Source organism: Tamandua tetradactyla, chromosome 18 (genome assembly GCF_023851605.1).
Source record: "Tamandua tetradactyla isolate mTamTet1 chromosome 18, mTamTet1.pri, whole genome shotgun sequence".
NCBI classification, from domain to species: Eukaryota; Metazoa; Chordata; class Mammalia; order Pilosa; family Myrmecophagidae; genus Tamandua; species Tamandua tetradactyla.
Genome location: NC_135344.1, coordinates 58,956,079 through 58,969,104, shown reverse-complemented (window position 1 = coordinate 58,969,104; position 13,026 = coordinate 58,956,079). Strand labels below are relative to the sequence as shown.

At 40.1% G+C, this 13,026-nt stretch overlaps 1 protein-coding gene across 5 annotated transcripts in view; it reads left to right on the top strand.

Annotated features, from left to right (window-relative positions):
* Positions 1-7,027: 7,027 nt before the first annotated feature.
* The window catches only part of IMPACT (impact RWD domain protein), a 44,027-nt gene continuing 38,028 nt past the window's right edge, over positions 7,028-13,026 (top strand). For 3 of the 5 annotated variants that reach the window (XM_077135752.1, XM_077135753.1, XM_077135751.1), the window contains exons 1-4: positions 7,029-7,185; positions 8,192-8,320; positions 9,330-9,382; positions 10,689-10,751. In XM_077135752.1, coding sequence (XP_076991867.1) covers positions 7,150-7,185; positions 8,192-8,320; positions 9,330-9,382; positions 10,689-10,751 — 281 coding nt within the window. In that variant the 5' untranslated portion in view covers positions 7,029-7,149. Of the gene's footprint in view, positions 7,186-7,299; positions 7,773-8,191; positions 8,321-9,329; positions 9,383-10,688; positions 10,752-13,026 lie in introns of those variants that run through there. The other 2 variants (XM_077135754.1, XM_077135755.1) reach the window with 2 other exon arrangements.

Below are 13,026 nucleotides of genomic sequence, written 5' to 3'. Positions count from 1 at the left end.
CCATGGGGAAGTATGCTATACTCCTAAAGAACTGTATGAGTTTTCCCATTTATATAGATGGAAATCAGGGCATATGTGTGGGAATATGTGTGGGAATGGATATTAAGGGTGTGGGATAAGGGTGGAAGGATTAAGCTGAATTTACTGACATGGGCCCACCAAACAGAAGTTCTTCAGTCAGTGTTGTAGCTCAAGGGGGTAGAAAGGGCATTAACAGATTGGGTGGTTGGCTGAAGCATGGATCAAAAGATGCCTGATATTACCTGAGGTCAAAATGCCAGAATTGCTCATGTAGATTAAGGGATCCAAAGGCTTAGACAGATAGGAAGGTTAGAGTGGATATATCATGGAAGACCTGCTCACACACTCCAGAAATGTCCAGAGGACACACTTTTTACCAGGACTTTGAGGAATAAATTTGTGAGACTAGCTCTATTGCCCTTGAAGAGCTCTGTATTTTCCCTTCTCTGTAGGTCAGATATTACAGTGGGAGTGGCTGTCACTGGGCTGAAATCTTTAAACACAATAGGGATGATTGGATCCCGAAGTAGCAGAAGCCATGTGCCAGCAGTTAATCACCAGAGACAAGGTGGGTGTGGCTACCATAATGGACAGCAAAATCAAAGCATCAGTCAAAATAATCTGATTTATGGAGATTTATGGCATTGGCTGGTAGATCATGGGGTACCTAGTTATAAAACAGATGGGCAGTCACTACATTCTTGCTTGATCTGTATAAACAAAAGAGTTCTAGGTCACATGAACAAAAGTAATTTGAATTACAAAAACAAAGAGTTGCAGCCCCTTAATCAATTCCTAGACTTGAGACAGTTTACAGACCCAGAGACCCTTGAATGAGGTGAAGGCTAGGTACCCTCAGGGAAGGACCCTGTTACACTGTCAAAATTTTATACTGTTAATCTTCCTCCCAGCATTTCCAGGGGGGACCTACAGTTTTGTACCAGGGTAACTGTGCACTGGGGAAAAGGTAATGAGCAGAATTTGGGGGATTATTAGATTTCAGAAGTGACATTAATTCCAGGATACCCAAAAGGTCACTCTGGTCTACTAAAGTCAGAGTAGGGGTTTATGGAGGGCAGGTGATCGATGGCATTTTAACTCAGGTCCATCTCACAGTGGGTCCAACGGATCCCCTGACTCATTCTGTGGTTATTTACCCAGTTTTAAAATGCATAATTGGAATTGACATACTCAGGAACTGGCAGAATCCCCATTGTGGCTCTCTGACTCATGAAGTGAGGGCTATTGTGGTAGTAAAGGCCAAGTAGGAGCCACTACAGCTGCCCCTACCTAGCAAAATAGTGAATCAGAAAAATAATGTATTCCTGGAGGGATTGCAGAGATTAGCGCCACTCTTATGGATATGAAGGATGCAGCGATGCTGATTCCCTCCATATTCCTATCAACTCTCCTATTTGGCCTGTGCAGAAAACAGGTGGTCTTAGAGAATGACAGTGGATTATCATAAACTCATCCAGGTGGTGACTCCAATTGCAGCTGCTATTCCTGATGTGGTATCACTGTTTGAGCAAATCAACACATCCCCCAATACCTGGTTTGCAGCTTTTGATCTGACAAATGCTTCTTTCTCAACAACTGCTAATAAGGACCACCAGAAACAGTTTGCTTTCACCTGGCAAAGCCAACAGTATACATTTACTGTCCTGCCTCAGGGGTATATCAGCTCTCCAGCCCTATGTCAGTCTTGTCTGCAGCATCCTTGATTATTTCTCCCTCCCACAAGACATTTCACTGATCTATTATATTGATGATATCATGTTGATTGGACCTAGTGAGAAAAAGGTACCAACTAGACTAGACTTATTGGTAAGGCATTTGTGTGTCAGAGGATGGGAGATAAATCCAACAAACATACATACAGGGGCCTTCCACCTCAGTGAAACTTCTAGGCATGCAGTGGCAGGCCATGTTGAGATATCCCTACTAAGGTGAAGGATAAGCTGTTGCATTTCACTCCTCCTACAACCAAAAAAGACGAACAATGCCTAGTTGGCTTCTTTGGATTTTGGAGACAACATAGTCCTCATTTGGGTGTGCTATTCAGGCTCATTTACAAGTGGCCAGAAAAGCTGCTAGCTTTGAGTGGGCACTGAAAAAAGAGGATGCCCCGAAACAGGCTCAGACTGCTGTGCAAGCTGCTCTGCTACTTAGGTCATATGATCCAGCAGATCCAATAGTGCTGTCAGTGACAAATAAAGTTGCTGTCTGGAGCCTTTGATGGGCCCTTATATGAGAATCACAATGCAGGCACTTAGGACTGCCCTGCCATTCTCTGTAATTACTCTCCTTCTGAGAAAAAGCTTTTGGCCTGCTACTGGACCTTAGTAGGGATTTAATGCTTAACCCTGGGCCACCAAGTTACCATGAGACCTGAGTTACCTATCTTAAGCTGGGTATCATCTGACCCATCAAACCATGAAGTTGGACATGCACAGCAGCACTCTATCATAAAATGGAAGTGGTACATACAAAAAGAGCTCGAGCAGGTCCTGAAGGCACAAGTAAGTTACATGAGGAAGTGGCCCAAATGCCCATGGTGCCCACTCCTGTCACATTACCTTTTCTTTCCCAGCCCAGAACTACGACCTCCTTTGGAATTTCTTACAATCAATTGACTGAGAAAGAGAAAACTTGGTCCTGGTTTATAGTTGGTTCTGCACAATATGCAGGGACCACCCAAAAGTGAACAGCTTCAGCACTGCAGCCCCTTTCTGGGATGTCCCTGAAGGGCAGTGGTGAGAGGAAATCCTTCTGGTGGTCAGAACTCAGAGCAGTGCACCTGGTTGTTCATTTTGCTTGGAGGGAAAACTGGGCAGAGGTGTGTTTGTATATTGACTCATGGGCTGTTGCTAACTGTTTGGGTGGATGGTCAGGGACTTGGAAGGAGTATGATTGGAAAAATTGTTGACAAAGAAGTCTGGGGAAGAGGTATGTGGATAGACCTTTCTGAATGGGCAAAAAAACATGAAGATATTTGTGTTCCATGTGAATGCTCACCAGAGGGTGACTTCAACAGAGGGGGGTTTTAATAATCAAGTAGATAAGATGACCCATTCTCTGTATACCAGTCAGCCTCTTTCCTCAGCCACTCCTGACATTGCCTAATGGGCTCATGAACAAAACGGTCATGGTGGATGAGAGATTACGCCCAGGCTCAGCAACATGGATTTCCACGTACCAAGGCCAACCTAGTTATAGGCACTGCTTGAGTGCCCAACCTGCCCAAACTCATTCCCCGATATGGTACCATTCCCTAGATCAGCCTGCTACCTGGTAGCAGATTGATTGAACTGGATCACTTCCATCATGGAATGGGCAGCAATTTGTTCTAACTGCAATAGACACATACTCTGGAAACGGTTTGCTTTCCTGCACATAATGTTTCTGCCAAAACTACATTTGTGGACTTACGGAATACCTTATCTACCATCACGGTATTCCACTTGGCGTTGCTTCTGATCAAGGAAACCACTTCACAGCAAATGAAGTGTGAGAATGGGCACAATGCTCATGGAATTCTGATCTTTCCATGTTCTCATCCAGAGACAGATGGGTTGGTAAAACTGTGGAATGACCTTTTGAAGACACAATTATGGCACCAGCTAGGTGGTAATACCTTGCAGGCCTGGGGCAATGTTCTCCAGGAGCTGTGTATGCTCTGAATGAGCGTCCTCTCTATGGTGCTGTTTGTCCCATAGCCAGGATTCACAGTTACAGGAATTAAGAAGTAAAAATGTGAGTGACACCACTCAGTCTCACCCCTAATGATACACTAGAAAAGTTTTTGCTTCCTGTTCCTTCAATCTTAAGTTCTGCTGGTATACAGGTCTTAGTTACAAAAGGAGGCCTGCGCCTACCAGGAGACACCACAATGATTCACTTGAACAGGAAATTAAGACCACCACCTGGTCCTTTTGGGCTTCTTTTGCCTCTGACTCAACAGGAAAAGAAGGGAATTACTGTACTGCTGGGGTGATTGATCCTGACAATCAAAGGGAAATACACAAGAGAGGTATGGAATAATTTTCCTGGAGTATGGGGAGATTCCCTAGGGTGTCTCTTAGTACCATGCCCTGGGATTAAAGTCAATGGAAAACTGCAACAACTCAATCTAGGGAGGACTATCAATGGCCCAGAAGCTGCAGGAATGAAAGTTTGGGTCAACCTGCCAGAAAAGAACCAGAGCCAGCTGAAGTGTTCGCTGAGGATAAAGGGAACATGGAATGGGTAGTTGAAGAAGGTAGTGATAAATATGAACTATAACCTATGACCAGTTATACAAATGAGGACTGTAACGGTATGAATAGTTGTTCCTTGCTTTGTTATGAGTATGTTTGTATTTGTACATAAAGCAAATGTCTTGTTTTCTTCTCTATCTTATTGCCTTATCATACGACATAAGTTGCATCGTTCATGTTATAGCATTTAAGTCATAGGATATCAAGTTTAACAGTGAATGTTACCCAAAGACTTGCACCCTATTATGGAGAAATTTAGTGTATTTCCAGTTATACATCAGATAGTTGAGTATTGTTAGGTAAAAAATACATTTGTTATTGTGTTCTATTTAGAGATTAAATATGGTTTAAGGTGACGTGTATAGCTGCCAAATTGACAAGGGGTGGACTGTTATGGGTAGGTTCATGTGTCAACTCAGTCAGGTGATGGTGCCCAGTTTTCTGTTCAGGTAAGCACTGGCCTAATTGCTATTGTGAGGACATTTCATGGATTTAAATCATCAGTCAGTTGAGTGCATCTATGATCAACTAAGGGGAGTTGTCTTCTGCAATCAGAGAATAGTCAGTTGGCTCTGATCCAATCAGTTGGATGTAATCCATTCGTTTGAAGAGTTTTAAGTGAGTGGTGACAATTTGAGGAGTCAGAAGAGAGAACTTTGTTTCACTTCAACCAGCCAGCCTCTCCTGGGAATTCATCAACCTTCATCATTGTTGCCAACTTATGGATTCCACACACCCACAGTTGTGTGAGATCCTTTTAAAAAATCTCCTATTTACAGATATCATTTTCTGGTTCTGTTTCCCTAGACAATCCTGAGTAATATGGAGGGGATGTGATCAACGTTACAGATAGTTAAAGCTTTCCAGGCCCCTCTCTTGATACCAAAATGAATGCATATATACAAATTTATGGAGCCAATCATATAAGGTTTATGCAAACAGTGAGACCAGAGGAGGATGACAACCATGATTTCATAGGTAATGGATTGTGTGAAGTACTTTAAATGGCCTACCTTATCTTTCTGCCAATGTTTTTCTATCTGGAATACCTTTCTGCTCATTTTTCAATTAGCTAACCTCTTGCCTTCCTATAACTCAGTTCATACATTCCCCTGGGCAATAAGCCCAAATAACTTGGATGTATCTGTTGTGCAACCAACACAACATGACTGCCAGTTTGAAAGGATTGTGTGCCCTAGAAAAGTCATGTTTTAATCCTGATCCATCTTGTGGAGGGATTCTTTTAATCCCTACTCAGCATTGTAGGTTGGAAAGCTGATTAGATTATCTCCACAGAGATGTGATGCACCCAATTGCGGGTATTAACCTTTGATTAGAGGGAGACATAACTGTACCCATTCCAGGTGGGTCTTGATTAGTTTACTGGAATCCTTTAAAAGAAGAAACATTTTGGAAAAAGCTTCAGAGACACAGAGCCCATGCAGCCAGAGACCTTTGGAGATGAGGAAAGAAAACGCCTCCAGGGTTGCTTCATGAAACAAGAAGCCTGGTGAGAAAGCTAGCAGAGGTCCCCATGTTTGCCATGTGCTTTTCCAGTTGAGAGAGACACTTCATCAACTTTTCTGGAGTTAAGGTAACCTCTTGTTGGTGCCTTAACTTGTACATTTGTATACACTTGCTTTAATTGAGACTTTTTTGGCCTTAGGACTGTAAACCTGCAACTTAATAAACTCCCCCTTTTAAAAGCCCTTCAATTTCTGGTATATCGCACTCCGGCAGCAAGCAAACTAGAACAATGACATACTCCTAGTCCACATTATTGTTGATCTGCTTTTGTTCCCCCTCATCTTAGCTCTTAAAGGTTGGACATAACATTACATATGATTTTGTATCTCTCACGTTTCATACAATAAGAACTAGATGTCTGTTGAATTAATGAATCCATAAGGCTTGTACTAGGATCCCTTCAAAGCTATGCAAGCAGCATTTTTAACAGCATTCTTAATCATGCTGCAATCATCTGCCTCTGAGAAGACTTTTAAAGGAGGCCTGAAAAATGTCCATGATTAAGGAAGAATGTAGAGAGGAAGCCTCATATTTCGAGGTTTCTTTTGAGTTGGTGAGTGTGGGAAGAAAGTGAGGTGTAAGGGAATAAAATACCTACAGAAGATATTTCTCAGTGGACATTAGTCATCTGTCTTCAATAAGGTGAAAGATAAAATTTACAAGCCATGTACGTATTGAGATCCGGAGAGAAATGACACAGACTGATTCAAATTACCTTTATAATAAAACAATGTTGTTCGTGTTGATTGGCATAATTAAGGTCTCATATAAATGGTGTTCTCAGACAAAACGTTCAAGAACATTAATCATCGCAACACAACAGTGACTGAGCTTTTTAAACTGCCGTCAGACATCTCCTGCTCCTTTGCTGATAAATCCCAACCCATCCTTGCCCAAATCAGACTAATTTAAGCTCGTAAAAAATTAAAACAAAACAAAACCATGCCTTGACATGCAAAGACCAGTCCGGGACTGCGGACAGCGGGCGAGTCCCTTCCTGGGGTGTGGTGGTAAAGCCGAATCTGGGATGGTGCCGAGGGCCACAGGTGGCGAGCAGGAGCCTTCCACTCGGCCAATTTCCAGGAAACAGAGCTGAGAAGGCTTCCCGCCACCCGGGTGGGACGGTCTTCCTGGATCTCCGCCAGGCGGCGAAGTGCGGTGCGAGGTACCCAGCACAAACCCTGCGGGAGTGGGCCCGGGGCCCAACCCGGAAATAGACGCGGGCTATCGGATTGCGGTTCCGGGTCGCGCCGCAGCCCTCTGTCGCTCACCGCAGCAGTGCCCCGCTCCTGTTCTCTGGACTAGGGTACCTGTAGGCCGTTCGGTCGTTCCGGGGGGGCATATGGCTGAGGGAGACGCAGGCAACAACCAGAGGCAGGTGAGGCCCCGGCAGGGCGCGGACTGTCCAGGTTCGGTCCCGCCTGCTTAGCCTGGGCAGTGCGATGTCCTCCGGCGCGTTCCATTTTCTCCGGGCGTGTTCTTCTCCGAGCGCTCTCGGGCGGCGGGTACCCGGCGGCGGCGGCGGGCTCGTCCTGCTTTGTACGGTGTCATCGTCAACCACCAGCAGGCGGCTGAGGAACTCTGGGTCCGACGCAGAAGCCCAGTTTCTGCTCCCTGTCCTCTCGCCCCCCGGTCACCTTGGACAAGCCTCTTAAGAACCCCTCTTTCCGTCTTTTCAAAAAGGACAAATAACACACACCCGGATTTCCCTGAGGCTCGCTGAACCTTCCTCAACTTGATAGTGAGCTTCCCCCAGTGCGTGGCGCACGTGGGTGTTGTATGGCTTTTCCCACTGGAGGACAAAAGGCATACATTGTTTCCTATTTATCATCTTTACGCCAGTTACATTTCCTTTCTAAGCCCAACCCAAAAGAAGAATTTCTGAAATGTTTTGAGGAAACATTTGCTTCCTAAAAAACAAAACAACTGCCGCCCAGCCCCGGTGCCTAAATGAAAACAAACGAGGTAGACACCCAGCAGTAATCTAGGACGTGGCAAAACTACTGGGGTTGGAGGTGAGGGTTACCTGTTAAACGAGAGAAGAGGGAGCAGAGAAGACAGGTTCTTCCTTTCGCTTGTGAATCCCGCTGTAGGGTATGGAAGTGCATGTATATTTTGGCTCAGTAGTGGCCAAGTAACAGTAGGAAGGCTGGCTTTAGGCATTCCTATGGCCTGGTAAGAACCACCTAGAATGCAAAATAGGGTGACAGCTGGTGAAAACATTTGGCCTGTTGAGGCTCATGCAGGGATGCTTCATTCAGATGTTCTTTTTAATAGGCTAGTGATATTAAATGCAGCTAAAAACCTTATAAAAGAGTAAAAATCAGTTTTTTTTAGGGTATGTAAATTTGTTAATCTTTTTTTTTTTTGTCAACTTCTTTCAGAATGAGGAAATTGAAGCAATGGCAGCTATATTTGGGGAGGAGTGGTGTATTGTTGATGCCTGTGCCAAAACATTCTGTATTAAAATTAACGACAATAAAGAACACCCCAAATGGACAATTGGCTTGCAGGTATTTCCCCCCATTTCTACAACCATTTTCTAGTTACGAAACTAACTTTGTATGAAGGGCCACTCTTGTATTCTTCTAATAATTATTCTTGACATATTTTCTAAATTGTCTATTTTTTACTGTTGTTGGCTTTTGCCAACAATTATCTAAACATATGGGTAGTTAAATCTCAGGTTACTCTCTAGTCACACATTAATTAATAGTTTCAACCTTTCTAGTTCCAGTTCTTTTAATTATTTAAAGTGTTTTCAGTGTACCATTTACAGGGCTGTGTTTCATTTCCTTTCATTAGTCTTGTCCGTCTAATAGGAAAGAGTCTAAATATTAGACTGGGAAGATGGCTACTATTAAGAGGAAGAATATATTAGTAATTTAGGTGATTCACTGAGTAGATACTCGTTTCTTTATTGAGTTGTAGTTAGGATAAAATAATGAAAAGATCAGCTATGGATTTCTATTTTTATGCTTTGTTGACTGCCTACACTGTCAACACGTCAAATTGAGCTTTTATTAATATTTGTTTTATTAATTAAATATTATGATTTATATTTCTATTACTTATTTGAGATGAATGTGTATGGTTCCCTTATTATGTGTTAGCTATTTCATATATTTACTAATATTTTATAGGATTTTTTTTTTTTTTTTTTTTTAGTATTTCTTCAGAAAAATATCTGGAAAATGTTATAGTGTCACTCTATGCTTCTGGGATCAGTGTATAATGCCCGTATTTCAGTTTTCCTTTTCTTTCATTTCTATCCTCCCCACCCCCTTTTTAAAAAATTTCTTTGCAAATTAACTCCTTTTCCTTAAAAAATTGACGTCATCGCTAACATACTCAAAAGCGTAAATATGAGGAGGGATTTCTCCATTAAGATTTAAAAGAATGATAGTTTTTGTTTTATGATTTGGCAAATTAGAAATTTGTCAAGTGGTTAACTACCTAAATGTAGATGTTTTTGAACCAAAAATGAAGTGTGCAGAGACATGTTTTTTAACTACTTTGTAGGTGATGCTACCAGATGAATATCCAGAGACAGCCCCACCTATTTATCAACTGAAGTAAGCAATATTTCTGCATTTTTATTTTTGTAAAAAGATTATGCTTTTCAAAAATGTATTCTCTATACTGTACTTTGTGTTTAAATAACATACTTTTCTTCTTAAAACAGATGTAGAAATTGACACTTTCTGATTTGGTGTAGAGCATTTACATAACAAAAAATTAAATTATATAAAAATGTGTTGAAATTTGCCATTTAGTGTAAAAGAGAATCATAGAATTCATAGGGGTGAAATAGCTACAGAATTGTCTTTAGAAATGGGAATGAAGACCTTCCTATTTTGACAGCATAGTAAACTAAAAACCCTAAGTAATCTGGTTGTGGTGACCTGGCTGCAGTTCCTCGATCTCCTTGATGCCTGAGACTGCCTTCCTTTCAAACTGCACATGGTGTTCCTGGTGCTTCTCCCTACTCCCTTCCCTCAACTGTTGTTAAGAATCCATCTTAGTAACCCACACTTAATCTTTATCAGATGTGACTATTGATGCCAGTGTACTTCAATCTGCTTTACCCACTCAATCTAGTAAGATGTATTAAACCAATGGGAAACAGTGTTGCTTAAAAATCACAATTAATAAAATATTACCTACTAGGGGGATTATTTTTGTGTTTTAAAACCATAGCAATAAAATTTGTTAATAGTGGCACTGTAATTTTTTATTTTTACTTATTAGAATGCTAGTAAACATAAATGCTCTTCAGAAAAACTTTATTTTAAAAATCATGTGGCAGATAACTTGTTAGTTGTTTTTGAGACATCAGTTAGAAAAAATTGGGAACCTCTGGTATTGTGACAAGGGTTGTGTATTTGGAAATGTATATTCTAGAGCCTGTTCTGTCACTTATGTAAACTTGGGTAAGTCTGTAATACCTTATGAACTCCTCCCTGCTCCTTACTTTTTAATCCATTCAAATTCAAGAATTTCTTTGGATGGTCTGTATGGTGTGTGAAGATATCTCAAAAATATTAAAAAAAAAAAAGACAATAAAAAGATACAGTTGCTAATAATTTTAATATATTTTATTTAATCCAATATATCTAAAATATTATTTCAACATGTAATCAATATATAATATTTTTAAAAATTTAATAATAATTGTTTTGGCTTCATCATTTATTGGAAGAGCTAAATGAATAAATGCCAACGAAAGCATTTTGGAGCTATATACATTTATATAAATATATCTTAATGAAGATAAATAATTTTTTTAAGTTAAAACCATTTGTGATTTAATTAGTGATTTCTATGTGAGCTGTAAACACAGTTCTTGAATAATCTTTATTGTATTTTCTTTAATCTTAGTGCTCCTTGGCTTAATGCGCAAGAACGCGTGGATTTATCGAATAGCCTTGAGGAAATATATATGTAAGTGGCAGGTGATAAAAATTTTTTTGTGTGAGTCTGTTGTGTGCTTTGTAGAAATTTGATATATTGGGGCCTTTTCTAAACTTTTTGTTATGCTGCCTCTCTATAAACAGAAAGGACACACTTTTTGACTTTGAAAGGTTATCATTTCATGTACCTGTTGAATATGATTTCTACTTAGATACAAAAATATAGTAAAGAACTAGTAACTGTACAAATGCTTTGCGAGCTTGTGAAACTAAATTTGGGGATAGTATTCTTGTTTTGATATTTTTATAGGCTAGGTAGAATGAAATTGATAATAAAAGAACCCTAAGCATAATTACTTATTAAACTAAGATATAGTTTTTTTTTATTCTTTTTTTTTATTAATTAACGGAAAAAAAAGAAATTAACCCAACATTTAGAAATCATACCATTCTACATAGGCAATCACTAATTCGTAACATCATCACATAGATGCATGATCATCGTATCTTATTACATTTGCATCAGTTTAGAAGAACTAGGAACACGACAGAAAAAGATATAGAATGTTAATATAGAGAAGAAAAAAATAAAAGTAATAATAGTAAAAAAAAAAAAAAGACAAACAAACATCCAGACAGACCAAAAAAAAAAAAAAAAACCTATAGCTCAGATGCAGCTTCATTCAGTGTTTTAACATGATTACTTTACAATTAGGTATTATTGTGCTGTCCATTTTTGAGTTTTTGTCTCTAGTCCTGTTGCACAGTCTGTATCCCTTCAGCTCCAATTACCCATTATCTTACCCTGTTTATAACTCCCGCTGGACTCTGTTACCAATGACATATTCCAAGTTTGTTCTCGAATGTCGGTTCACATCAGTGGGACCATACAGTATTTGTCCTTTAGTTTTTGGCTAGACTCACTCAGCATAATGTTCTCTAGGTCCATCCATGTTATTACATGCTTCATAAGTTTTTCCTGTCTTAAAGCTGCATAATATTCCATTGTATGTATATACCACAGTTTGTTTAGCCACTCTTCTGTTGATGGACATTTTGGCTGTTTCCATCTCTTTGCAATTGTAAATAACGCTGCTATAAACATTGGTGTGCAAATGTCCGTTTGTGTCTTTGCCCTTAAGTCCTTTGAGTAGATTCCCAGCAATGGTATTGCTGGGTCGTATGGCAATTCTATATTCAGCTTTTTGAGGAACCGCCAAACTGCCTTCCACAGTGGTTGCACCATTTGACATTCCCACCAACAGTGGATACGTGTGCCTCTTTCTCTGCATCCTTTCCAGCACTTGTCATTTTCTGTTTTGTTGATAATGGCCATTCTGGTGGGTGTGAGATGATATCTCATTGTGGTTTTGATTTGCATTTCTCTAATGGCCAGGGACATTGAGCATCTCTTCATGTGCCTCTTGGCCATCCGTATTTCCTCTTCTGGTAGGTGTCTGTTCAAGTCTTTTTCCCATTTTGTAATTGGGTTGGCTGTCTTTTTGTTGTTGAGATGAACAATCTCTTTATAAATTCTGGATACTAGACCTTTATCTGATATGTCATTTCCAAATATTGTCTCCCATTGTGTAGGCTGTCTTTCTACTTTCTTGATGAAGTTCTTTGATGCACAAAAGTGTTTAATTTTGAGGAGCTCCCATTTATTTATTTCCTTCTTCGGTGCTCTTGCTTTAGGTTTAAGGTCCATAAAACCGCCTCCAATTGTAAGTTTCATAAGATATCTCCCAACATTTTCCTCTAACTGTTTTATGGTCTTAGACCTAATGTTTAGATCTTTGATCCATTTTGAGTTAACTTTTGTATAGGGTATGAGAGATGGGTCTTCTTTCATTCTTTTGCATATGGATATCCAGTTCTCTAGGCACCATTTATTGAAGAGACTGTTCTGTCCCAGGTGAGTTGGCTTGACTGCCTTATCAAAGATCAAATGTCCATAGATGAGAGGGTCTATATCTGAGCACTTTATTCGATTCCATTGGTCGATATATCTATCTTTATGCCAATACCATGCTGTTTTGACCACTGTGGCTTCATAATATGCCTTAAAGTCAGGCAGCGCGAGACCTCCAGCTTCGTTTTTTTCCCTCAAGATGTTTTTAGCAATTTGGGGCACCCTGCCCTTCCAGATAAATTTGCTTATTGGTTTTTCTATTTCTGAAAAATAAGTTGTTGGGATTTTGATTGGTATTGCATTGAATCTGTAGATCAATTTAGGTAGGATTAACATCTTAACTGTATTTAGTCTTCCAATCCATGAACATGGTATGCCCTTCCATCTATTTAGG